Genomic DNA, 26,509 nt, shown 5'->3' with positions numbered 1-26,509 from the left:
TTGGAGTTCATTCTCAAAGGGAAGAGAAACAAAAGGATTCTGAATCTGAACGTCCTTGGTTGACGGAAAAGTACACAGGCAATGCAGGTATGGTATCTGCCTTACCTAAAAGGCAATAATACTCCTGGGGCAGCAGGGAACACAACAGTTTTCCATGGAAAGGCAGTCTATATTTGTAGCTGAGAGTTGCATCATAAGAAAAACAAAGCTTATTTCACATTTAACTGCTAAATGGACTATGTTCTCAAAATTAGGCACAAACAGCCTGCAAATGGGCTGGGTGATTTTCCTTTTAAAAAGAATAAACTGAAGTGAAAGATTCAAAAACATACACCTGGAAAGCAGGGCTTGTATTGCATTTTCCTCACACCTTCTAGGGGTGTGTGTTGCTGCCTCTCTATCCTCTCTGGACCATATAGTGGTGTTAATACAGCCGCTAAGGTGTCCCTATAGGTATTCAATGTGCCAATACAAAATATGCCCTTGACGTTTAACTGGCACAGTTTCCAATGTTTCCTTAGTTGGCCTTCACCTTCACAATGGCTTCCTTGCTTGTATACAATGTGGCAAACACAAAATATATTACCAATGTTTGAACCGTGCAATATCTGCTGTTATCTCGATAATGGGTGCCAACCATTTGAGCCTAAACACCCAAGACTTCTGCTGTTGATGTCCTGGGGCCTCACGCATTAGGGGTTTTGAGCAGACATGTGTTGTGCCAGACATGTGTGGACTGACTTATATCTGGCCAGGATGGGGTGCATTGTGGAAGGAATGCGGTGCCCTGCTGGGTTGGATCAGTGTAATGTGGGATGCTTATGAGAAGGCTGAGAGTACGCCTGTCGTTCTCTGTGCACAGGATTGGCGTGCCGGAAGTGCTTGTGGAGGAACTGGGAGTCTTGCGCGGGGCTGCCTTATGTGTGGGAAAGATGGGGTGCACTTGGGAAGCGGTGGGTTGCCCTGGGCAGAATTTGTGTAATGTAAGATGTTTTTGAGAAGGCTGATGTTCGTTTGCATGTCTGTGGTTGTGTGTCCACAGGCTAGGGTTGCATGGACAAGGATTCGGCTGCTTTGGGTAGGATTGGCCGTACTGAGGACCAGGATTAGGTTTGTTTTGCCCAGGATTGAAATGCCCTAAGTATAGTGCTTGGGACCGGACAGAGGTTTTGCAGAACATTCATTAGGGTTCTGTGATGGCAGGATTAGTTTGTTTATTCCAGGCAGCTCAGTAGGTTCGAGCCCTACTAGAGAGATCTGTGTCACCTGCTCCAATTGCAGGATGAGCTACTTATTTTACAGTAATATTCTCAGGAAACCTTGTTGCATCTATTTTTGGCATTTGAAAAAACAGCTTCTAGTGATCTAACAATTACAGAGATGACGGCTGGCACACAACTTTAAATCAGAGCTCTGCAATCAGTTGCTCTCCAGATGCTTTAGACTACGAACCCCATGTTACGTCATGATTGACTATGCAAGCTAGGGATGATGGGACTTTGAGTACATAACAATAGAAGTGCCAAAGGTTGGAGACACATTGTTTTAAAGGCTTTCATGCAAGTTTACGCTTGCACAATTGACAATTAGTTCCAACATTTCCACGTGCTGCCGTCCACCCTACACCCACACTTCAAACAAAACAACCCACTGAGCCACTTCATAAATAGTTTGGCACAGACAAACTTAATAGAGAGTTGGATTTCAGCTGAATCAGTGCTGGCAGACGTAAAGTATGGTTTTAGACCAGGTGTTGGGACATGTGACCAGGCCCTGAATGTATACTTGGAGGGGGTTCATTCTGTCTCTGTGAAGGGTGAACCAATCTACTTGGCCGCCATGGATCTAAGCACCACGTTTGACAAGGTTAATAGAACCAAACTCTGGGGGTGCTTGGGTCCATGGGGTGCCCAAGTGGGTTATTGAGGGTTCTGCGGTTGGTGCATGAAGGCACCAGGGCATGTGTTCGCTATAGGGAGCAGGGACAATGCACTCGTTGTTTTGATGTGGTCACGGGAGTCCATCAGGGATGCGTTTTGGCCCCGATTCTATTTACACTTTACACAAATGGTTTTAATAAAGCACTTGCAGAGTCCAAGGTGGATTTTCCACGGTGGATAACAAAATTTTCCCGCTTTTAGCTTATGCAGATGATACTGTTATTATTGCTTGAACTCCAAATGCTTTACATAAATTAATCAATGTTTACACTGATTTTATGGTAAACTTAGTTATGAAAATTAACACATCAAACCCAGCTGTTATGGCATGTAGGGCAGGGTGAGGGGGGAACAAAATTAGCAGTCATGTAATGTATAGTAACGGTTTTCTAACTCCAAGGGTGCAAGAGTTTGTCTATCTAGGCATACGATTTGAGGAAAACTGGCAGGGGGTGACGCACATATTGAGACAGTGAACTAAAATGACCCAGGCAATGGGAGGAGTATTTTGCTACACGCAAATGTGTCAGGGGAAACCATTAGGAATGATTCTGAAGGTTTATAATGCTCAGACGAAAGTAGCTACTAATTATGGCGCATCATTGTGAGGGTATGAAGATGTTGCTTATTGCAGACCATGGAGAATAAGTTCTTCAAAAAGCTATTGGGTCTACCGAGTTCGGCACCAAATTATGCAGTTCATGCCGAGATCAGAGCAAAATATTTGGAAGATGATTGGTATCGGGCCCCAATAGAACATTGGTTGAGAATATGGTCAAACCCCAGAGCATTGGTCACACAGAAAGTATTTAAAGCCCTGTTATGTAGCTCTGCCTGGCATAAGATACCGTGGTTGAAGCACATTTCAGATTCCATAACCAAGATAAATGCTCCCAGCCTTTTTAAACCAACACATTTGTTTACTCGATTGGTGAGCGATGCTTACAAAAGGAACTTTTGAACTTTATTTAATGAAAGGCGTGAACTAGCAGGGTGGCTTTTAGTCTCAAATTGTAAACATGCTATTTTCACGAACGTCGCCTCATTACAATCGTATTTAATGCATAGTGACATTACAGCTGATCGCTGGATTCTGACTAGAGCACGTTTTGATGTGTTATTATTGCGTGAAAATACAGCGAGTTGGCAGGGTTATTCTCAAGTCTTATAGTGTCCATGTTGTGGTTCGCCTAGAGAGGACCTACTGCATTTTGTGCTATTGTATCCCTGTTACAGGGACATTAGAAAACAGGTATGGTTATTCATTTTGAAACAGTGGAAATTCACCCAGTGTCGACCAGCTCTAGGGTTTTTGCTTCAGGCAGAACCATGTGCTGTAGCCTGGGGTTTTCTTAACTGTTTGCTGCAGAGCTCCTGACAAGCAATACTTTTTTATCTGGCGACTTCTACTTGAATTTACTTTTGTTGTTCAATTTTGAATGACAAGGGTTTTTTTTTGTCATTGTTGAGTATGTATGTTTATGATGTTTGGGCATGTTTTCATTCATTGTGATTGTTTTAACTGTAGTTTTATTGGTACTAATGCTGTTGTTTTTTATTGTGCTCATGTTTGATGGCTTATTTACAAATAAACTTACTATTATTGATTGAAAAATAATAAAGGCAGAGCAGAAGACCCAGTTTGCTTGGAATACATTTTTTTGAAGCAGGATGTTGGATATTTTTTCTTTTAGATAAGTGTGAGACGGGAACATAACACATGTCTGAGCTGCTATGGAATGTAGCAAACATGTAAATAAAAATGGTTCAGTATAAAGGGTCATTACAGACAGAGGCATGTTTAATATATATTTCTGTTACAAAACGACATATGATATAGTTAAATGTATACATAATGTAATGATGCATATATATCTTATAGTAAATGATATAATGACACATATTTATCTTGTAGTGAATTGCATATATCATAGAAATAAATGTGCATCTCCCACCTGGGAATAATGATATTGCATGGTGGAATACAGATATTATACACTTAACATTCCCGTATGTTCTATAGTGAAAATAATTACACTTTTTCGTATGTTTTATATTTGAGTTTTTTTTTTTTGTAATGTGTGTAATGTGTGTTGTAAAGGAAGAATTATGCTCCTAAATGCACATCAAAATCCAGCTACATTGTTTACAATTCAGTCAGCAGCTGCGCCCATGATCCCTGTGATGCCCATGCAGTGGGGGAGTAGCAGTATTTGTATCCTTTGGCAGCAGAAGATAGAATGCATTCACCACAAAACATCTCCCTTTGAGTAAACAGCACAGCCCAGTGACCAGTGCATCTGCCTATCAGGAAACAGCACAGTCCAGTGACCAGTGCATCTGCCTTTCAGGAGACAGCACAGCCCAGTGACCAGTGCATCTGCTTTCAGGAAACAGCACAGCCCAGTGACCAGTGCATCTGCTTTCAGGAAACAGCACAGCCCAGTGACCAGTGCATCTGCCTATCAGGAAACAGCACAGCCCAGTGACCAGTGCATCTGCCTTTCAGGAGACAGCACAGCCCAGTGACCAGTGCATCTGCCTATCAGGAAACAGCACAGCCCAGTGACCAGTGCATCCGCCTATCAGGAAACAGCACAGCCCAGTGACCAGTGCATCTGCCTTTCAGGAGACAGCACAGCCCAGTGACCAGTGCATCTGCCTATCAGGAAACAGCACAGCCCAGTGACCAGTGCATCTGCCTTTAGGGAAACATCACATCCCAGTGATCAGTACATCTGCCTTTTAGGAAACATCACATCCCAGTGACCAGTGCATCTGCCTTTCAGGAAACATCACAGCCCAGTGACCAGTGCATCTGCCTTTCAGGAAACATCACAGCCCAGTGACCAGCGCAGAAGATAGAATGCATTCACCACAAAACGTCTACCTTTGAGTAAACAACACTGCCCAGTGACCAGTGCATCTGCCTTTAGGGAAACATCACATCCCAGTGATCAGTACATATGCCTTTCAGGAAACAGCAGAGCCCAGTGACCATTTCCGTACTGCACAAACAGCCCACATTCAAGGCCAGTACTTACTATTTCATTGGCGTCTTCGAGGGTTATGAGATCAGCTTTACGGGACTGGCAATAGTCCCTACTGGCGTCCCAGGAGAGAAATCCCTCAGACAAGAAGTAGCATTTCCCTCTGGACATCACCCACTTGTAAGGGCAGATCTCACACATGGATTCTAATGGGAGAGAGCAGAAGCATTAGTTACATGCAATACCTGTATTCACCACCGCAGGCGCATGCAGCCTGAGCAATTTCCCTGTCATGGTGCACAGATGTGCACTGAACAGGTTCAAACACATCACCGACACAGAGCTCCCCTAGTGGAGATTTGCACTGTGCAGAATGAGGAATATTATATGGTATTGAGACCAAGGAACCCAACACTTCCTACAGTCTTTGTCCCTCCAGCTATTGGACAACCCGTGCCCCTTTGTTTGTTTTAGATCGGAGCTGGCTGCCCATCTTGTGGCAGGGGCCTTAGAGGACAGCCGAAAAGGGCACTCCCAACGTTCAGAAAATGCCCCATAAGTGTCCACAGATGCCAGATTAATTTTTTCACTAAGCATTCTCTTTTATTAATTTCCCACATTCCCATTTACTGCAATATATGCCGTATGGACCTAATAAGGCCATGCTTTGACACACTACAGTGATCGACATGTGAAGAAGTATAAAGCATCTATTGAGTGTACACATTCCAAAGCAAGCAACAGCTGGGAATGCCAACAAACCCCAAACCCATGTTTCCCCCCTCGCATCACTAGGGAGAAGCAGATGGTGATGGAACAGAACGCATGAAAGCTTGCAAGTCTGGCCTTTATTTATTTATATGGCCCTCTAGCTTGGAAAGTGCGTATGGGCAACCCTTCATCACCAGCTGGATACATAGAAATACATGGGGGAACAGATGCACCATTAAAAGCTAATCAGCTTTGAATCTGAAACTTGTCATTACTTTCGGCAAGAATGGGACCATCATGGATCAGGGCAACCATGCAAACCTTCTTATCTTATCAACTCTCTTCTCATGGACCTCCTTTCTGATCCCTCTATGCAGTCTTACTCCTCAGCCTCTCACCTCTCTTCTCCTGTTCTACCATCGGTCACCCCATTGCCCTCTGTAAAAAAACCTTTGTTGCTCTTTTCAGGTCTATCCTTTGCTTCCCCTCTTCTCCTACTATAGAAGGCACCCCATCTTCTCTCTGTTGGCCGTACTGTCATCAGGCTGTGCTAACATAGACCTTACTGGAGCATTGCAACTCCTAATGCCTGTAAGGCGAATAATTCTGCACTTCACATCCCTGACATTCCGGAAGATCTAGAGATTGACATTCTAGACATTGAGTAATAAATAACTGCACTGCCTTGGCATTATCACTTCAGAGGGGTGCAATACCCAGATATGCTATTTAATCAACAAAGCCAGATCTGCCATTTCTTTCCCCGCCACTATGACCTCCTACCCACACCTACAATTTTCCTTGATGAATGGGCGGCATTCATATACAACTTGCAAACTACATTAAATATGATTGTTGTCCTCGATAACCACATTTGGTTGGATAGTTTCTCCAATAGGAATTGCCTGACTTTGTCGAAACTGTGCAATTCGTTGAACAGGACAATATGGCGTTCCAACCACACCCATGGTGGGGGGTCATAAACCAAATCCCATGCAGTCCTCACCATCTGTTTATTTGCTGGGCATTGAAATTATTCTCTACCTTGGTTTGATCACCATCTCCTGCAATGCCGGGTTTCTAAATTTGTGGAGGCACAATCTCAACTGGGAATCTTCTCAGTTAGACCTTTGAGATGTGTGTCCTCTGCCTTGTTCTCTGAAACCATTGTGAACTCTAATGTTTGCACCGGTCAGGCTGGATTCATCCTTGCCGGTTTATCTCCAGAACTCATAAGGACCTTGGATATTCTTGCTTCAGTTATTAAAAGAACAATCAAGCCTCCTTGTAAGAACAACCTCTGGTTCAACCCGAAAGCAGCAATGCTTAAATGGAAAAACAGAGTGCTTAAACAGTGATGATGTAAGACCAAGGATTAAGATGACAGAAAGGGCTGTCTGGGATTTCAAAAGGGAGCCATGAAGTCATTCTTTGAAAGAAAAGAAATCACCCCTCCTTGACCACATTGCTGAGTCTTCTAACCCATCAACTGACATTTTTTAGAATTTATTACGAACTCAGATTCCCCTAACATCCTCTCAGGCACTTCCAGACTCATTGGCCTACATTTTTTCTGAAGTTCGAAGACAACAAATGCCAAAACCAAAATAGAGATTGTGTTGTTTCATATGAACATGAGAGCCTTCTCTGAACATCTTTTTCCTTGCCCTGCAAAAACCATCAGTGAGAATTTCATCGCCCTGAACTTTGTTGGATAATATTTCCCTGAAAACTGGGATCTTTACACACTCATTAAAAAGAGATCCCCTTTTCCTAAGAAATCCAATGATGATCCCAATATCCCTGCAGACTATCACCATACCCCAACACTGGTTTCATTGACATGACCAGCAAAACGATGACCACAAAACATTTTTGTATTGGATGTTTATTTATTTGAAGAAGAGGGATGTCCATTTTGATGAGAATTGACTTATAATAACACATTTACAGATGTTGTAGGAATTCCTTGGAGGGGTACCTGTACAATAGCACAGGTGTTTTTACTGTGCTAGAAGGACTTCTTGGACTATACCTGAACGCTGCATTCAATTCAACTTTCCTCTTACGGCACTGCGAGCGCAGCTCTTGCCGTGAGGCTACCAGCTTCCTGCAGGAGGCGGGACAAGCCCAGCCCACGTGACTCGTCACGTGACTTCGCGAGTCCATTTCAGGAGACTCGAGTCACCCTTGCGTCGTAAAGCCCGGCAGTGACAAGGCCGCTAGCTGTACTGTTGTGCGGCCGTTTGGCGGCTAAATCGGACGGGAGACTGTGGAGGCACTTCTCTTTGATCCCGGACGACTATATCGTAAGTGTAAGCATTGGGTTGATATCAGTTTGTTGCATGCTGCAGAATATTCGTGGTCAATCGATTGGGAGTGTAACAATAATACTGTTATAGCCCTAGGCATAGTTATACCTGAGGGCTGCATTGACTTACTGGTTGCCGGGGTGCCGTGTGGAGTAAAAGAAAAGCGCTACAATCTGGCCAATCTTCATAACTGACACTTACACTTTCCATTCTCCTCTTGCCTGCCTTTCCCCCCCCCCCCCTTTTCTTTGTATCTTGCTGCCCCTCCGGTTCAGCTAAACCAGGCTTGATAAAGATGCCGGGAAAGGCAACAAGCCGAAATAAAGCAATTGCAAGGGGAAGGAAACCCTATGGGCTACGCTCAAACAAAGGAACCTCTGTGGATATGGGAAAAGACCATATGGCAGAAAATGGGGAGAAAAATACCACCAGAGGAAAAGTGGCAGTCACCCAAAAGGGCCCTTTGGATGCATATTTTCCCTGTAAACCTATGGATGGTGGGACCACGTCTGGACCCAAAAAAGTAAATGCCTCGCAAATTGAAGGGGAAGGTAGATATATTCCGCTAGATTTAGATAATGTTTCATTACTACAGTTATGCTATGCCCTTCAGGAGCGGGTGGGATCACAAGAGGGGAAACAAATAGAGGAAAAGATGGTAGGATCCATCGCATCAAGTGATTTTATACCTGACACTTTGGAGGAAAAAGGGCCTACAACTCCTATATTGGAGCATGCTACAACAGCCCCCCTTGTAGGGGAAGAGGTATATCCTATTTGTGTGTCCTCTGCCTCACAAACGGATCTCCCCCTGTTACCTATAATAAACTCGACACCCTCACCTAAGGCACCGAGACTATCAGCTAGTCCAAACATGGCCTTTGACTCTGGAAATTAGTTGCATGACCTGGTACCAACGGAGTATAGCACCCATGAAACATCACAATCTGGAAATGCTACACTTAACTTTGCTATTAAAATTCTGTTAAAACTATGTGGCACGATACATGAAGATCAAAAAGCACAGGGGAGAGTGGTTATTGCCCTCTATAAACTATTGAGTGCCCCGGCCAAAAAATCCACTATTCCTTGTATCGATCTAAGAGGTATCCTACCCACCGCTATCCCTACAAAGGAACGGGATAGGGCAGCCCCATTACTAACCTTAGATAAGGAAACTACGACTGAGGAGGAACAAAGGCCCATACTTGTGGGAGAGGAGGAGTTGGGAAATAGAACTATACCCTCTAGAAAACAGAGAAGACAGACAAAGAAATGTGAAGATAAAGTAAATAACCCTCCCCCTCCACCCCGCAATTCCACTCCGCGACCTTCAGTAAAAATCTTATCTAAAAAACAACATAAACGGGCTGCTAGAAGAAAAAGAAGATCAGCCCAAACAGCGGGCACCCTCACCAGCTGGCTTATGGATGAGCAACAGGGGCATGCTAGCCAACATTCGGAAGATCAGCTGTCAATTGGTACTGAATCAGGCGCAGTTATACAAAATCCTGTATCCTTGGTTGGACAGAAACAGGTGTCTCATCCCCAACCTATACCCACTAAAACGCCCAGTCTGGCCTGTGGGGAGCTTCGGGTGTCGGAGAAATTGGACATTAAAAATGTAACTATTGCGCCCATTGAAGGAGGGGAAATGGGTATTCAACTAAATAGATCTACACTCTTTACCCTTTTTTCTAAATTCCTTCACTTCGAATACTGAATACCAGCGATGTTGACTTTGTGGAACCCTCGCGTTTAAAGGGAATAAAACTTACAACAATCCACTGCTGCTTACCTGAGACAGCGGCTATGATAAGGGCTAACCGGTCCTCCTTGGAATATTTGGGATATAAATTAGACATACCCATACCAACTTTGGCAGTGGAGGAAAAATGCCAAAAATGTTCCTGTGCCTGTACTCCTAGCACTGTGGTACCTACGACAACTAAAGTCGCCCAAAGACTTAGCGATGAACAATGGTGGGAGTGGTTGCAAGGAATGTTTGCCCAGAAGAAAAAAGATTGAATTACCTCCATTATCAGTTGGAATACGAGGGGACACACCCACTGGTTAAGTGAGGGAGAATCTTGTAATATATTATTATCTGCTGACTTATTTCTATTACAAGAAACCTGGGTAACTTTTGAATTGGAATTTGATGGCTACGTAACTTTCCAATGTAGGGCAGTAAGAGGAGAAAGGGGAAGACCCAAGGGGGGTCTCCTAATTGGTACAAAGTCCTCTTATAACCCCAAACTGATTTATCAGGATAACCCAGGAGGAAATGTATTGGCTGTTCAAATAAATCCTCTAGGGGGCTGGGCAGGCTGTAAGGAGGTCTTGATAATTACTATCTATGATCCTCCAGGTGAGCTTAATACAGAAGCCATTGGGGATAAATTGGACACTTTGATGACCGCCTGGTGCACTGGGGGAAATAAGATGGCAGTCATACTTGGAGGCGATTTTAATGCAAAATGCTGTGACCTAGAGGGGAGTGAGAACTACCCTCATGTCCAAAATATGTGTGATATGCCCCTGTCTAAAAGTAATAACAAAGGGAGAATATGGTTAGGCATATTGAAAGAGTGGAATTTGACAATCCTAAACGGTCGTGTAAGGGGGGATACACCAGGGAAAGCGTCCTGGTCGGTGGGGAATAAGTGCTCTGTCCTTGACTATATGGCTGTATCAGAGTGTTTTCTCCCACATGTTAAGCACCTAAATATCAAGTTAAATGACTTTAGCGACCATGGAACCCTCACTTTGTGTGTTGAAGGGGGGGGAGATTATTAAGGTGGACTCTAGTAGAGAGCTGGTACCTAACCATGCGGGCAATAAGATCAGATGGACCGAAAGATACATTGAAAAAATGATTACTATCTCCTTCCCTATCCATAAGACCATCAAGCAGCAAATGAGGGGAAAGAGCCCTGAAGAAATTGAAAATTGGATTATGCATCTAGCACATTCCCTTTTTAAAACAACTTCTTCCCCGGGGATAAGCTGGAAGAGTGGGGGTACTCTTGCATTTGACACAAACATTAGAGACCAGAAACGCCTGATGCGATGAGCTTTAAGAGCCGTAAGAGCACACAGAACTACTAATGCTGTGGGAGACATGTGCGATCCTGAGTCTCTACAGATAAAATGTAAATATCGTAGTTGGTTAAAAAGGTATCGTCAGTCTCAAAAAAGAACTCAATGGCAAAAGTTTGCAGAAGCCCTCTGTAGTAAAAATAGCCGTAGGATATGGCAATTCCTGGCACTGGCGGGGGGAGAACAGAATTTAAAGGTGTTAAACCCTATCTCGGGCGAAAAATGGGTCGAATATATCACTAATAAGTTCCACAGAGAGAATATGTCTAACCCACAAAGTATTAAGGGGGTTACAAGTTGGCCTCTCCCCATGAGCTACAGGTGTATCAAACAGACTATACTGAATTTAAAATCTTCAAAAGCACCAGGACCAAATGGTTTGGCCAACGTGGTATTGAAGCAGGATCCACATAACGGCGCAGATTTTACTTACTTTATTCTCTAGGATCTGCAGAACCTGCCAAATTCCCTCCTCTTGGATGACGCCCCTACTGATACCAGTATATAAAAAGGGGGAGCGAACACTACCCGCTAACTATCGCCAACTTTCTATGCTGGACGTGAGTAGTAAAATCTTTAACACCTTGGTCCTCAAAGAGATTGAAAAGTGGGCCATAGAAAGACAGGTTTTACACTTTGCACAAATGGGCTTTAGGCCAGGGGCAGGCACAACCCATAACATCAGGGTCCTAGATCAGCTGATCAATAACACCATTAGCTGTAAGGAGGCTACACTCTATATGGTTTTTGTAGACTTTACCAGTGCCTTTGACTTGGTGGACCGGGATATATTGTGGCTCAAGTTAAAGAAAATGGAGTTCCCAAGTTGGATTGTAAACACACTGATAGCCCTGCACACTAATACTTCAACTAGGGTCCATCTAAATCACAGGGGGGAGGTATCAGAAAAGATCTGTATTAATACGGGAGTTAAGCAGGAATGCGTAACTGCTCCTATGCTATATAATTTATATATAGCTGACCTGCTGAACCGTATGGCATTAAAATCAAATTGCCCACCTAAACTGAATGAAACACCTATTACGGGAATGTTATATGCAGACGATCTGATCCTCTTCGATCGTACACTAACGGGTATTAAGAACTTACTCAATGAATTGCAGGTCTATTCAGCACAATTGGGTCTAGTGGTAAACTTGGGAAAAACAAAAATAATGGCGATCGCAAGAAGAGGGCTGAGACGATCGGAAATTGCTACCAATTTAGGAACAATTGCGGTGATGGAGCAATACCCATATTTGGGGCTGGATTTTAAAGCCCTATCAGATTACGGGGCCATTATTAGAACTAAAAAGAGGAGATCTAAACTGCTCACGCATCAGGCCTGTAGATTTGCTAAGGGCATGGCAGGCTTCAGTATGGCTGGTATTATGAAACTGTATTTACAGTGCTTTGTACCTGCCGTGCTATATGGCCTGGAGGCTTTGGCAATGCAGGACCTCACGTGGTTAAACATCTTGGAGGGATTTTATTGGCGGAATGTCTTGGGCCTGGGACCATCTTGTTCAGTTCAATATTTAAGATTGGAATTGGGCCTTATCTCGCTGAGAAGAATGGCACTGTGGGCACGTGGTTCCTTCTATTTGAAAGCCTTAGCGAACCCTTGTTGTAAATTGCTCAGGCTGGCAGGGCAAAGCTACCACATAGAAAAACATCCTAGAGGTGGTTCATACAAAGAGCTGAATGAATTACTGTTTGTGGAGATTGACTGACCATACGAAAAGTTAAAACATTTGCCTTACATTCACCAGAAAAGAGCGTTCCAAGATAAGCTTAATAAGTGGAACTGGTGTATGAACACAGAACACTTAACTAAGCTTAAAGGATATGAGGCAGTCTCTCATGTTTCCCACAGATACTTAAGACCCCAGATCTACCTACTGCTATCCCCGCCGCCTGAATTAAGGCGTGTTTTGCTACAATTAAGAACAAATCAGCTCCCGGTCCTTTCTATAATTGGGCCAAGGTTGAAAATCCCTCGTGAGTCCAGGACTTGTAGAATATGTCAGGTGACAGGAATGCTGGAATCTGCGCGGCATGTTCTAACCTTGTGCCCAAAACTTGGCCCAACATATATGAATGCATATGGAAAATGGGTCCATAATTATGATACGATAAAAGAAGAAGTGTTCTGGTATGGATGCTTGAATCCAGTTTCCCGAAGTTTACAGCTAGCCCTTTTTAGGGTATGGACTCAAATAAAGCCCTTACTTACTTATCCCAGTGATAACAATCTCTTTATCCCAGAAATAAAATTATCCCTTATGGTATCTTAATATACTGCCGCTCCATGGGACTGTGAAATCCAAAGGCTAATGGTTGAATGAACGATTGAAATGACATTATCATATTGTCGTTTGTTTAGCCTGTGCCTATATGGTTGCCTATATGGTAAATTATATGTATATGTCTATGAAATGTATCTAGTGCGCTCCTGTTCTTATACTCTTCTTATACTGTTGTTATGTGAGCTTTTTATGCTTGACATTTGATGTTATATGTTGTTCATATTTGAGCTATCTTACATGTGATATGAGTTGTGTAAAATCCAATTTTTGGATTGTACCACAATAAAGTATTTATTATTACAATAGCACAAGGAAACAAAGATGAGAACACACAGTAAGCCAGTTTATGAGAGTGTGATCAAAGAGAGACATGGACCAGGGACAGAAAACAGATGACTTGCAGGTAAAATCAACATGGGGAGGGCAACTGCTGCAATCTAGCGAGAAGCACTGTACACGTGTGCAAAATGACACTATCATGTGCCACTGGAAGGAGTGGTGGGGCTAGGTGAAGAGAATGGGGGAAGGGTGGAGGGAGCTCCCTCTCTGGCCAGTGGGTGGAGTTTAAGCCAAGTTTTGAAGAAATCCACAGGTGTTATGACTTTAATTGAGATGGGTGAAAGGTTCCAATGGACAAGATTGGTAAGGATAAAAAGCAGAAGGGGGAGGAGGCACAGGGGGTAGGGAGGGGCACAGGCAAGTGAGTTTGTGTGCAGAGGAAGAGTGGGGTAAACAAGATGATGAGTAGAGACAGATACATTCAATTGGGTACTGGGAAGCAAGACCATTGATGGCTTTGTAGTATAGGAGTACGAACCTGAAAGGGGAGGGGTTAGGCATGGAGAGCCAATCAGCATTGTGTCGGTCCGTATAAGTGGGAAGGAGCAGGTCCATTATTCTACTCTTAGTGTTATCCGTTATCCATTGATGTGCACATCCTTCACATTCAATTAATGAAAACAATATAGTGAAGCTCTCCGATTCTACTGCAGGACCAGTGGTTTCCCATTATGCATCAGCTGATTCACTACATTCTTATTAACAAAGATGAACATCGTTTGTGCAAATAAGAGTAAACTACTAGATTGCATTTTAACAATACAGAAAATCATACTGTCTCCACAACAAATCATCTTGTAGCAACTGTTAAAAGACAGGGAGGCACATTCACCAAAATGCCAGAGATAGTTGGAGTGACATCAGAAACCCAATTATAGCATGGGAAGTGACGTCAGATGACATTAAAACAAATATGTATCGGGAAATTACATTACAGATTAAAACAACATACTTAAACTTGATATAACAGCACACAATTAATGAAGAAGACACAAGTTTAACCATATTTTAATGTGTAACCTGGAGATGCCATTTGGGAGGGTTCTGATATTAAAAGGGCACACGCAGCATAACCAATATAGACCGGGCGCTGTGGCTTCATTTGCCAATACAGTCTCACGGAGCCATTTATTTTACATGGCATAAAGAGCACGCATGCTGCAAGTATGCTTATTATATGCTAAGTAGAACCCCCATATTCCCAATTTCTGGCATAATATACCAAGATAAGTATCTTACATGGGGACACAGCATCTTATGCCTGTTGCAGCTTCACATGCCTCGTATGTTCATAATATTTAGGTGCAATCCTACCTATACAGGTGCTGCTATTATATGCCAAGTGAGGCATCCAGTTCCTCATCGAGTGGCAATTAACGTCATATTCCTGGTATAGCTGCCATATTTAGGGTGTTGCTGTCAAATGCAAAGTGTTGTCACATTCAAAGGGCAGCTTTACTTTCCCCAATAGTACCACTCAATGCAATGAGTGCCTCACATGAATACCAGAGTTTAGCACTTCTACACACTCCTTTGTTGTCTTTCCATTTTACCCTCATGAAAAAGTAAAAATAACAAAAGTGTGCCTTTTCCTTTCCCTGGTCTTTGTCCCCTTTATGCCACCCCAAAACGTTTAAAAATGCAACAAAAACACCCTGTTCCCTTTTGCATTCCAATCCCATTTGGCTGTGTGTTCATGCTTGGCAGTCTGTTTGTGTAACTTCTTCAATTCTTTTGCCTTGCCCTTTAAACACCCACAAAAGGGTTTCATTCTGTATTCCCACGTTTGTGTAAAACTCAAATAACCTTGTGTGTTTGTGTGTGTGTGTGTGTGTGCAAGAGAATGCTTCCTGCATTTAGACACATTCTTCTTTTGTGTTCAATAACCCCTCCTAATAGTCTGTGTGTGCCTTCTGCAAATCAATTAGTTTGTCCTAGTCAGTCACTTGCCTATGTTGTTTCTGTCTAGTGTGAGTCAATGAAATCATGATGCCTGACTGTGTATCATATTTGGAACCAGGGGAGTAGTAGCAAGAGGCGGCTCACTTTTTCCGATACCAAGGATGTTCATTGCCATATTTGTTGCAGTGTATTATGCAGTCACACTCAACTCAGGGAGTTCCTTTCCCCCCACAAGCAAGGTGGCACAAAACAAAGCCCTGTTTAGTTTAGGTTCAGTTTGGTGAGGCCTCCAACCCATCTCGCATCCAACCCCAACAAATACCCTGTGCCCCCAATGCACCAGGAACCAGGCTGGTGTGTAGTAAGAATATATATTTATTAATTTATTTACTCAAGATTTGACAAACAGACTAACATCAGCACCAATGCTGTGGCAACAGCCAAGATCACACAATAACTTGGTTATATAAAACAACACAGTTGAAATTCTGAAACATGCAATAACAACTTACACACATTTAATTTCAATTTAACTGACAGAAAACATTCACAATCTAATACAGGGTCCACAGGAATGACTTACTTTGAAACCATACTTTTCACCCAGCAACCCCCACCCTCCAGGCCTCAATTTAATATGACCCCTTTAATTGAAAGCCAAGATGCAGGGAGTCAGGACACAATGGAAAATCGTTTTGCTGCTGATTTAAAAGGTGCTGTTTGGGAAAGGAATTCAATGGTTATAATCGTTTTGGGCTTATTATTGAAAATGCATTTTCGTCCCATTCGTGTGTGAACATAAGAAAAACCTATCAGCATAATTGGGGATTCCAAAAACAGGAGCTGTACAAATTGCTTTTTTCAACTCTTCAAACCCTTCCTCCATTTCCCCAGTCCATTCTATTTTGACACCACTTGCCTGTGCTTTCTTTAAAGCCTGAAAATGGGGTCTTGTGCCATGATGCCTACCCACGGGCATCCGGATCAAGCCCATCAGCCCCGGGAGCAGGCATCCAGACATTTACAAAAACCCCAGCAGCCCTAGCTAGGGGCTGTCTGGGTTCAGTCATGGCGCCGTAGGCACCAGGCTCATAATAAAAATCAGTCCTGGCGCCATAGGCACCAGGCTCATAGACATTACTTACCTCATGCAGACCCTGCGGCAAATACATCCAAGCCAACGTGAGGCCTGGATGGGACTATTTTACTACAGGGACTATTTTTTACTCGGGTGTGGTCCTGGGGAACTTCTTTCCTGGGACTACTTTGGAGGCTATTTAAACCACGCCCGAACAGCAGCACATGCTTCGTGTTATTCTGCATCCAGCAGCGTGACTCTCACCGTGCCTGCAGCCAGCATCCAGTTTTCTGCCACGCCCGCGTGCCTGCAGCCAGCATCCAGTCTTCTGCCACGCCCGCCTCGAATCCGGAGCTCCTAGAATAAAGAGGAAGAAAAGGACAAGGTTAGAAAACAAACTTATTTCAAATTGCTCACCTGATTCCGTATCCATTTCATCTCCGGACCTGGAAAGTACCTCAGTCCTGCACGCGTCGCTTTGCCAGCTCCAGCATGGCGCCATACTCACCAGTTCTCGCAGCATCTTTCGATCCGGCACTGTCTCCATCATTTCTTCGCCGTACTCCGGCACCTAGGGGCACAAGAATAACAAGGTGAGCCAAGGGAATCAACAAATACCTCTTACCACCATAGACTTACCTGATTTACCACCGGCGGTATTATTCTCCATATCTTCATATGCCGCATCTGTAATGAGGGAGAAAAACAACACATTAACGCATGCAATAGTTACCGTACAGCGTTGGGTAACACAGACTCTTACCTGAACGCCAGCAGCAGCTACGAGACCTTCTTCTTAAGGAAGGAAGGGGACAAGAGTGAACATCGGGCACATTGAATTTTTTGAACTTGATACTTACCAATCCCGCCTGGGACTTCAGAGTCAATGCTTACCGGAACTCTCCCAACGCCTTCAAACCAGTGAAGCAACTGGTATCTACGCGCCCCTGCAAGACACGCAGGATGGAGAGCTCATCTTTTACAAACATAAGGTGAGGTTACTAAGTGATATCGGAGGTGATTAGTGGGGGAGAGCGAGAACAGTTGGGAGGCCATCCCTAAAACCCACAGGTGGCTAATCCCTGTCTCCACTTGCAGGAAAATACTTCTTCGGGTCCAACAGACAAGACTAGGCGGGCCAGTCCAGACAGTCATATCTGCACTACGCATCACGTTGACGGAGACCGCAGCTGTCCGGGTCCGATCAACACCCCTGTGGAGTCCAGGTGAGCGTAACAGAACACAAAGCCTTTCTAAAAATACCCACCCGGGTGTTAAGGAAACCTCGCAAACCGACCAACTGGCCCAATTATTGGGGGAACTTAGGGCAGAAGTACATGCCGCTCACCAAGAGACTAATGCCCTCAGGAGAGAACTGATTGTCTCAAAGGAGCGCACTGATGATCTGGCTAGGCAACTACTGCAAAACCAAGCTGGGCAAACACCCCTACCTGATTATGGGGGAAAACCAACCCCCATTTCATCAAGCAATCCTGTGCAAGTAGTTTTACCAGGAAATATTCCGTTAGCTCCACCCGAACGCTTTGCTGGGGATCCCAAAAGGTTCGCCGTGTTCATGAACCAATGCCGCTTGCACTTTTTATGCAGACCGGGAGCCTTTCCAAATGACCAAGCCAAAGTAGCCTTTGTATTGTCATATCTTAGTGGCAGCGCAGCGGATTGGTCCATTCCGTTAGTCAACCAGGATGATCCTCTTCTCCGGGATTTTCAGGGTTTTCAAAGGAGCATGGAAAAACTATTCGCCAGACACTCACAGGGTCAAGCCCTGGACAACGAACGTTTATCCTTACGACATGGTAACTTAGATCTGCTAACCTATATTGCAACCTTCAATAGGTTGGTGGTGGGAACCGAGTGGCCGGAGGAAAAATGAATTACATTGTTTCATCGTGGACTTCGGGGAGAACTCAAAGACGTCTTGGCTCAAGTTGTGAACCCACCTCAGGATTGCACAGAATTTATAGACTTAGTGGTCCAGCTAGACCACCGACTTCAGAACCGAAAGACTGATCGAGCTAAGTTCGAGAATCGGGTATTGGTTAAACCCAACGTTGCCCCCAAAGGAACAGATGCTTCTTAACCTATGCAGATCGGGGGGGTTAAAGGACCCTTAACTCAAAAGGAAAGAGAAAGAAGACGACAGATGCAGTTGTGTCTGTACTGTGGAACCTCAGGACATTTTCTACGGGATTGCCCTACAAAACCACCCAAGAAGGTGGTAGGAGTTGCTGATAAAAGCCACATAGAGCCTGATTCGGGAAAAAAACAAGCCCGACAAGCGTAGAGGTCCGCTTGCCGAGCTTAAAGAAGGACACTCAGACCTCGCATCTGATCATCCCAATGGTCCTACTTGATCCCAGGCAGCCATCACGTATGCACGCAGTAAGGGCATACATAGATAGCGAGCCGTAGGAAACTATATGGACCACAAATTGGTGTCAAGGATGAATCTACCTCTTTGCCAAAAGACCACTTTGGATGTCATCACCCCAGTTGATGGAACTGAGATTGCCTCGGGGCCTGTAACTCATTCCACTACAGAGATGACACTGTTGAGTCAAGATGGGCATCGAGAGACTATTGTGTTTGATCTAATCAAAGCCCCACAGTTCCAGATAATACTGGGGATGCCATGGTTGGAAACACATAATCCTTGTATAGAATGGCGAGAGAAGAGAATAACCTTCCCAGATTGTGCAAACACCTGTTACCCGGAGAAAACTTTGAACAAAGGCCTGGCTACAGTCGTTAACCCAATCGTGCAGTTACCTCAGGAATACCAAGAATTTCAGGATGTTTTTCAAAAAGAACAGGCCAATACATTACCTCCTCACAGATCATACAATTGTCAAATCGACCTCCTACCCGGTGCACAACCCCCATGCAGTAGAATCTACGCCCTCACAGAACCTGAAAATCTTCACCTACGGCAATACTTGGACCAATACCTTGCTAATGGCTTTATTCGTCCTTCCAAGTCTCCTGCCTCCTCAACTTTATTCTTCGTGCCAAAAAAGGAAGGTGACCTTAGAACGTGCATAGATTACTGCGCATTAAATCAGATTACGTAAAAAAACGATACCCATTGCCTCTGATCCCTGAATTAGTAGACCAAGTAAAGGATGCTTATATCTACACTAAGTTAAATCTCCGAGGGGCATATCATCTGGTACGTGTCAAGAAAGGCGACGAATGGAAGACTGCCTTTCACAACAAGTACGGATTATTCGAATATCAGGTGATGCCCTTCGGGTTGTGCAACGCACCAGCAGCCTTCCAGTATTTTATAAACAATGTCCTTCGTGAACTCATTGACGTCTGTGTCGTCGTATACATAGATCCTTTTTTTTAAAAAAGTTTTTTATTAAATCCAACAAAACAATACAAACCAAACAGGCAGAGCATATGTCATCAGAACCATTGTACATTTTACATCAATGCACTGCTTCCCCCACCCCTCCCCCGGTCCGAGCCTAACCATCTTCACTTTCCGTATCTGCATCCCGTGGCAGATGCTCCTTCTCCGTGGATTCATCTGGGTCCGGAATTGACCCAAACAATTCCGCTATTAGTGATTTCCAGGCCATCAGGGACTCTGTCCCCTCCAATCCCCCAACATTGCTTGCCTCCTGCCATACCATAGTTTCTGCCTCCGCCCATTTCTGCAGGTCCTTCCACCACACCTCCACCCGTGGTCTATGACATGTCTTCCATCCCATGGCTATTCTTCTCTTTGCAAGCACATATGCTAAGTCTTTCAGTTTACTCACATGTTTCAGCTTCTTAGATCTTGGGAACACCCCTAACAAACAGGCCTACACCGTGTCCACCACAATCTTGACCTCCTTCTCGGCCAGTTTACATTCCACCTCATTCCAAAAGCGTGTGATGACCGGGCACGACCAGAACATGTGTACCATGCCCGCGTTCTCCTCGTCACACTTGGGGCATGCTTGCCGACCCACTTTCGCAAACCTCGATATCCTCCTGGGCGTCATATATGCCTTATGCGTGATATACAGTTGTATCTGTTTCAACCTAGCATTTCTAGACACCCTCTGATGATACTCTTGCACCCGTTCCCACATCCCGTCTTCCATCGGGGTCCCCACTTCCGTCTCCCAGTCCAATCTCAGTTGGGTGACCTCTTTCCCCACTCTGAGCATCAGCATCTCATATAATCTAGATATCTCGTGCCCCCCTTCCGCTATATCTTAGATCCTATCTAATATGACATCTGGCTCTCCCTCTAGCACGGTTTCAGGGCACATTTCCTTAACTCTTTTCACCATTCTATAGTATGCAATATACTGACCCGAATGCAAACCAGATACATCCCGCAACTCCTCAAAGGCAACGATTGAGCCCTCCTGCCAAATATCTCCCATGGTTGCAAGCCCCACCGGCTCCCAGTGAATCCTGATTATCTTCCTTAGCTGTACATCCGTTCCTGTCAATGTGACCAATGGTATCTGCGGAGAGCATGGAGCTGTATTTTCCATCATCTTGCACGCTCTGCGCCACATCGTCCACCCCAGCAACATCATCATGGGACGCCCTTTCAGTTCCACTCTGGGTACCCACATCATTTCTTTCAAGCAAAAGGGTGTGCAATCCCGCCCAAACAACCTGGATTCAGAGGTTTCTTCATCAGAAAGCCATTTAGCGACATACTGCAGTTGGCTTGCCACATAATACACCTCATAGTTGGGCAATTTTATCCCACCTTTTTCGTGGAAGTTCTGTAGCTTCCATAATGCCACTCTGTTCCGTGTGCCATGCCACAAAAAATCCCTACACATAATGTTCAGTCTGATGAAGAACTTCTTCGGTATCAGATATGGAATGTTCGCAAAATAGTGCAGGAGTCTAGGCAGGACCACCATCTTGAGTATCGCTGCCCTCCCCATCATAGCTAAGGGCAACCTCACCCAAAACCGCATGCAGTTCTCAATTTTCCCCAAAGCCACCTTAGTGTTGTGCCTATGCTCTTCTTCCACAGTGTGGTAGATGTCTATCCCTAAGTATCGGAACATACCAACCGCCCATGGCACCGGCAATACAGGTAACCTCTCCACCGGGATCCCCGTATACCTACCTAACGGGAACATGCATGACTTCTGGGGGTTCACTGCTATACCAGAAAGACCCGCATATCTATCCATTACCTCCAGGATATATTGAAGATTTTCTTCCGGGTACCTCAAGTACAGCAACATATCATCTGCATATAGAGAAATCAGATGTTCTTCCCCCTTCACCTCAACGCCTATTTTGTCATACTGTTGTCTTGGGTATATCGCTAGAGGTTCCAGGGCCAGTATATAGAGCATTGGGGACCACGGACAACCCTGTCTGGTGCCCCGGCCTAGCTGCCACCTTTCCGATATCACCGATCCTGTCTTAACCCTGGCCAGCGGCTCCCTATACAATATTTGCGCCCACCGTACATACCCTGGCCCCAGCCCATACCCTTCTAGGGCCGCCATCAACCATGGCCACTTAACCGAATCAAAGGCCTTTATTGTGTCCAAGGATACTATCGCCATTTCCCCGGTGTGCTCGCTACTACCTTCAATGATTCGCTGGAGTCGCCTGTGATTATTTGAAATGTTCCTGTTTGGGACATATCCCGTCTGATCAGGGTGTATTAATCTACCAATTACCCTCTTCAACCTATTTGCCAATACAGCCGTCAGTATCTTGCCGTCTTGATTAAGCATCGACAAGGGGCGGTACGAGCTGCAGCTGTGCCCAGGCTTATTGGGTTTGGGTAGCGGTATTATAATCGCTTCCCTCAATGACTCTGGCAGATTTCCCGTCTCAAATGCTTCATTTAACATCTCCAGCAGTGGAGGGAGAATCTCCTCCGCATATATTTTATAAAATTCGCTCGGGAGTCCATCTGTCCCTGGCGTCTTGCTAGTGGGTAACTGTCTCACTACCTCCCCCAGTTCCTCCAGGGTGATTGGTGCATCCAGCTCTTCTCTCTCCTCCTCGCTTATCTTGGGCAACCCAATATCCTCCAATGTCTCCATTATCGTGTCTCGGCAGTTTTCCCCCTGGTCTGCATATAATGTCTTATAATAGTCCACAAACTCTTGGTTGACTTCCTCTTGAGTATCCGTTATGCTACCATCTACCCTTGTAATGGTCCTAATCGCAACTCTAGGATTCTCACTCTTATATAACCATGCTAAGAGTCGACCTGGTTTATCCCCCCCCCGCGTGCTCCCTCTCTACATATTTTCTATAATCCAGGTTACACAATCTGTCCCAGTGCTCCGCACATTTCTGCTGCAGCATGAGTACCAATTCTAATTTCTCTTTAGGGTCGTCTTCACCCCTTAAAGCCTCCTCTAGTCTCTCTTTTGTCTCCCGAAGGTCAGCCAAAATGCCACCTTGTAACCCTTTAGATTTTGCAATAGCTGCCCCTCTCATCACAACTTTGAAGGCTTCCCACAGTGTTCCTGCCGAATCTACGCTACCTGTATCCTCCCTCATGTCTTCTCTGAAGAGGGGGTCTTTCAATGCCTCAGCTCGCAGGCGCCACGTCGGGATCCTCGCTCTCAGAGGGCTATATCGCCAAGTGAGGATCAGGGGTCAGTGGTCCGAAAGGACCCTTGCTTTATATTCTATTTGTACCAACTCTGCTGCCACTTCAAACGTGGTAAAGAAATAATCTAGCCTAGTGTGCAGCTGCTGCGGAGCAGAATAATGAGAGTATTGCCTCTCTGGGGGGTGGCATGCTGTCCATGCATCCACTAGCCCAAAATCATTCAACAATGCCTGCAGTGCCTTGGCCGCAGCAGCAGGTCTATCCATCTTCCCATCCGACCTATCTACCCTTGGGTCAAGTACGCAGTTGAGATCTCCCCCCCAAATCACAGCACTCCCCACGCACTTGCTCACGTTAGTACACAACGTCCTGATGTATGCCGCTGTGTTCTGGTTCGGGGCATATGTATTTACTATGCTTATTTCCCTATTTTCCACCAGCCCTCTCAGAATGACCATCCTCCCATCTGCCTCCGCCACCTCTTGTTACCGTTGGAATGGGACATGCGGCGCCACTCAAATAAGCACCCCCCTGGCATAGGCAGAATAGGATGAGCTCACCATCACTCCCTTCCACTTCCTAGCAATCATATCTGCTTTCTCACGTGCCAGGTGAGTCTCCTGTAGCAATGCAATGTCTATTTTTTGTCTACGCAGGTAGAGCATAACCTTATTCCTTTTCAAATAACTGTTTAGCCCCCTCACATTCCACGATATTATTCTAAGGGCCCCCATGACTTCTCCAAGTGCCTTCCCGCCTCCCACAGGCGCAGTCCGACTCCGAGGTCTCTACTCGTCTACATAGGCTTGTTCCCAAATGCCAACTCCCTTTAACCAAAAAAACACACACGCTAAAAACTATGTACACATCCAACCCCCCACCTCTCTCCCCTCCCCCCACCCATCCCTTCCCCAACAACTCCCTCCCCAACTGTTGCCCAGCTCCCTCCCTGGATCTCAGGCACCTCCACATCTAGCCCTGTCCGATACGCTCAGAGCTCAGTAGGGTGAAGTTGCCCTAATGGCCACTTAACTAATAATACTAAATGGGGGTGTGAGGACTAGTCCCACAAGGCTTCTTAATAAAGCAACAGTCACCGTGCACCTGATACATTATCTATTCTACTCTGGCCCTATCTACTAACAGGCCACATCAATGACTATAGTCAAGTCCCATAGTCTTAAGACGCACCATCTTCCAGTGCTCCCATTACATTTTACTTATCTCGTCCGCCTCCTTCTTCCGTCTGGACGTCGGGCTCCTGGGGGCATCCCTGCGTATCAAGCCATCCCATGGCATCCTCCGGGGTGTCAAAAAACAAAGTTCTGTTTTTATGAAAAACCTTCAATTTCGCCGGGTAGAGTAGCATGTATTTCTGGCCCGCTTCCTTCAGTCTCCTCTTAACAGCCCCGAAGTTCATTCGGCTCCGCTGCAGAATCAGGTTATAGTCCGGGTAGGCCGTTATGTTGGCCTCCCCTCGCTTAATTGTTCCACCATTACGAAAATGTTCCAGAATTCTCTCCCGGTCCCGATAATTAAAGGCATGGTCTAGTAAAAATTTGTATTGTCCCTACGGGTCGGCCATGTTTTTTTAAGCCTAAGTGGCTCGATTTTAGAAAACTTTCCTATGGACCTTACCCGAGTTTTCGTCCATTAAACGCACGCGAAAACAAGCACCAGGGAGCCGCCATTTTCTGATAATCCTATCTTTTCCCCGATCGCCCTGGCTGACCTGCTTTTGCGGCACTAAATCAATTCCCCCGCCCCTGAGCCTGTCATCAGCAGACTCGTACCGCCCATTTCCCAACACCAAAGCACGTCTCGTGTCAACATTCGCTGCGCTTCAGCTAATGACGTGTCGCCATGGAAATGGCAGGACGCCTCTCTCCTCAATAAGTATAAACAGACCGTTTCACAACACACAACAGCCGATTTTCGATTCCATTCCTCTCTCTGTGTTACTTTGAGTATTCTGTGACTCGTTTCAGTGCTCTGGTCAGCTACCTTCGCCGCTTGTAGCCCGTGTGAACAGATACCAGTACCACCGCTATAAATTATTTTAGTTTGTTTAACACACAATGGCTACAATAATGCCCTACATGTACGAGCCCGAGTATACCGAGGAGGAACTACTGGAAAGGGAAGCACGCGAAAACGATGGGGATTCGGACGGCAGTTGGCAGGACGAATCAACAGATGAAGAGCCTGGGCCTAGTCGAATGGACGGCGTCTCCACCTGGTGCACATGCAATCGGTGCGAGCTAATGCCAACTGAGGACGAAAACTGCTGCTGCCGAGAAAACTCGGGATGCCTGGCCTACATTTCGTAAGGCGAGCCACGACCGCAATGCATCACCGAGCTGCCAGACTTCAGGGCAGCCTGCCTCACACGGGCCGTGTTGAGAATAATGATGGTGCTTATGCACGAACTTCGAGCAACTGTTCGTCCTCGTAATCCGAGTAACGAGTAAGTATACTCTGCTTGTCATGCCACTCCTATTTCATGGTCTTCTACTATATCCAAAATTACATCTACATATCATTGTAACGCATGTAAGTCGTTGAATAGTGTGCATTGTCTAGATAGCATTTGTCAGTGTAAAATGCCATTAGTTACAAGAATTGTCATTGACAACAAACGTTTATTAAACTTATCTTGGTCATTTAAAAACAGTTTGTTTCATTCCTTTTCACAGGTGGTACAGGCTGGTGGCCTATCGTTCCTTTACAAGGTGGCTTCACGGGAGGCTTGGACACCACGTTCGAAGAGTGATACCCGCCTGTGCCGTTCGTGCCATTAGAGAAACGTTCCCGAGTGACAGCGGTCAGTACAGGGGATTTTCTCTCGCTGTGCTGCAACCTGACCTGTATAATCTTTAATGTCTTGTATTTTTGTGTCATGAAAATAAGATACAAAATAAAACACCACATATATTTTAACAACGGTTGTCTCGATTTTTTAAATGAACCAAGTGTGTCTCCATTCAAGGATGGACGTCAGACATCTGTGCTCCGAATGGGTGAAGGTCTGGTTGCTGTGAAGCAGGGTGGTCACTATCTATCTAAGCTAACATAACATATTCTCGATAATGCATGCACTAAAACACACTTGTTCAAAGTCTTTCAGTAGGTTATGTCTCTATAAAAGTCACACATATATCTATACTAACATTTATCATTGGATTATACAGTCTTGACCACTATAATACACCGGTTGAAGTGTGGGTCTGTGCTCACAAGAATCTC

At 45.0% G+C, this 26,509-nt stretch overlaps 1 protein-coding gene across 1 annotated transcript in view; it reads right to left on the bottom strand.

Annotated features, from left to right (window-relative positions):
* LOC138579506 (natural killer cells antigen CD94-like) overlaps positions 1–26,509 on the bottom strand; it is a 299,761-nt gene that overhangs the window by 46,173 nt on the left and 227,079 nt on the right. Inside the window, exon 5 of the mRNA XM_069649828.1 lies at positions 4,985–5,136. Within this exon, the coding sequence (XP_069505929.1) occupies positions 4,985–5,136 (152 nt within the window). The remainder of the gene's footprint in view (positions 1–4,984; positions 5,137–26,509) is intronic.

The sequence above is a fragment of the Ambystoma mexicanum genome, chromosome 3p, assembly GCF_040938575.1.
Source record: "Ambystoma mexicanum isolate Mex_15411 chromosome 3p, UKY_AmexF1_1, whole genome shotgun sequence".
NCBI lineage: Eukaryota > Metazoa > Chordata > Amphibia > Caudata > Ambystomatidae > Ambystoma > Ambystoma mexicanum.
This window is presented reverse-complemented; position numbering and strand designations above follow the sequence as displayed.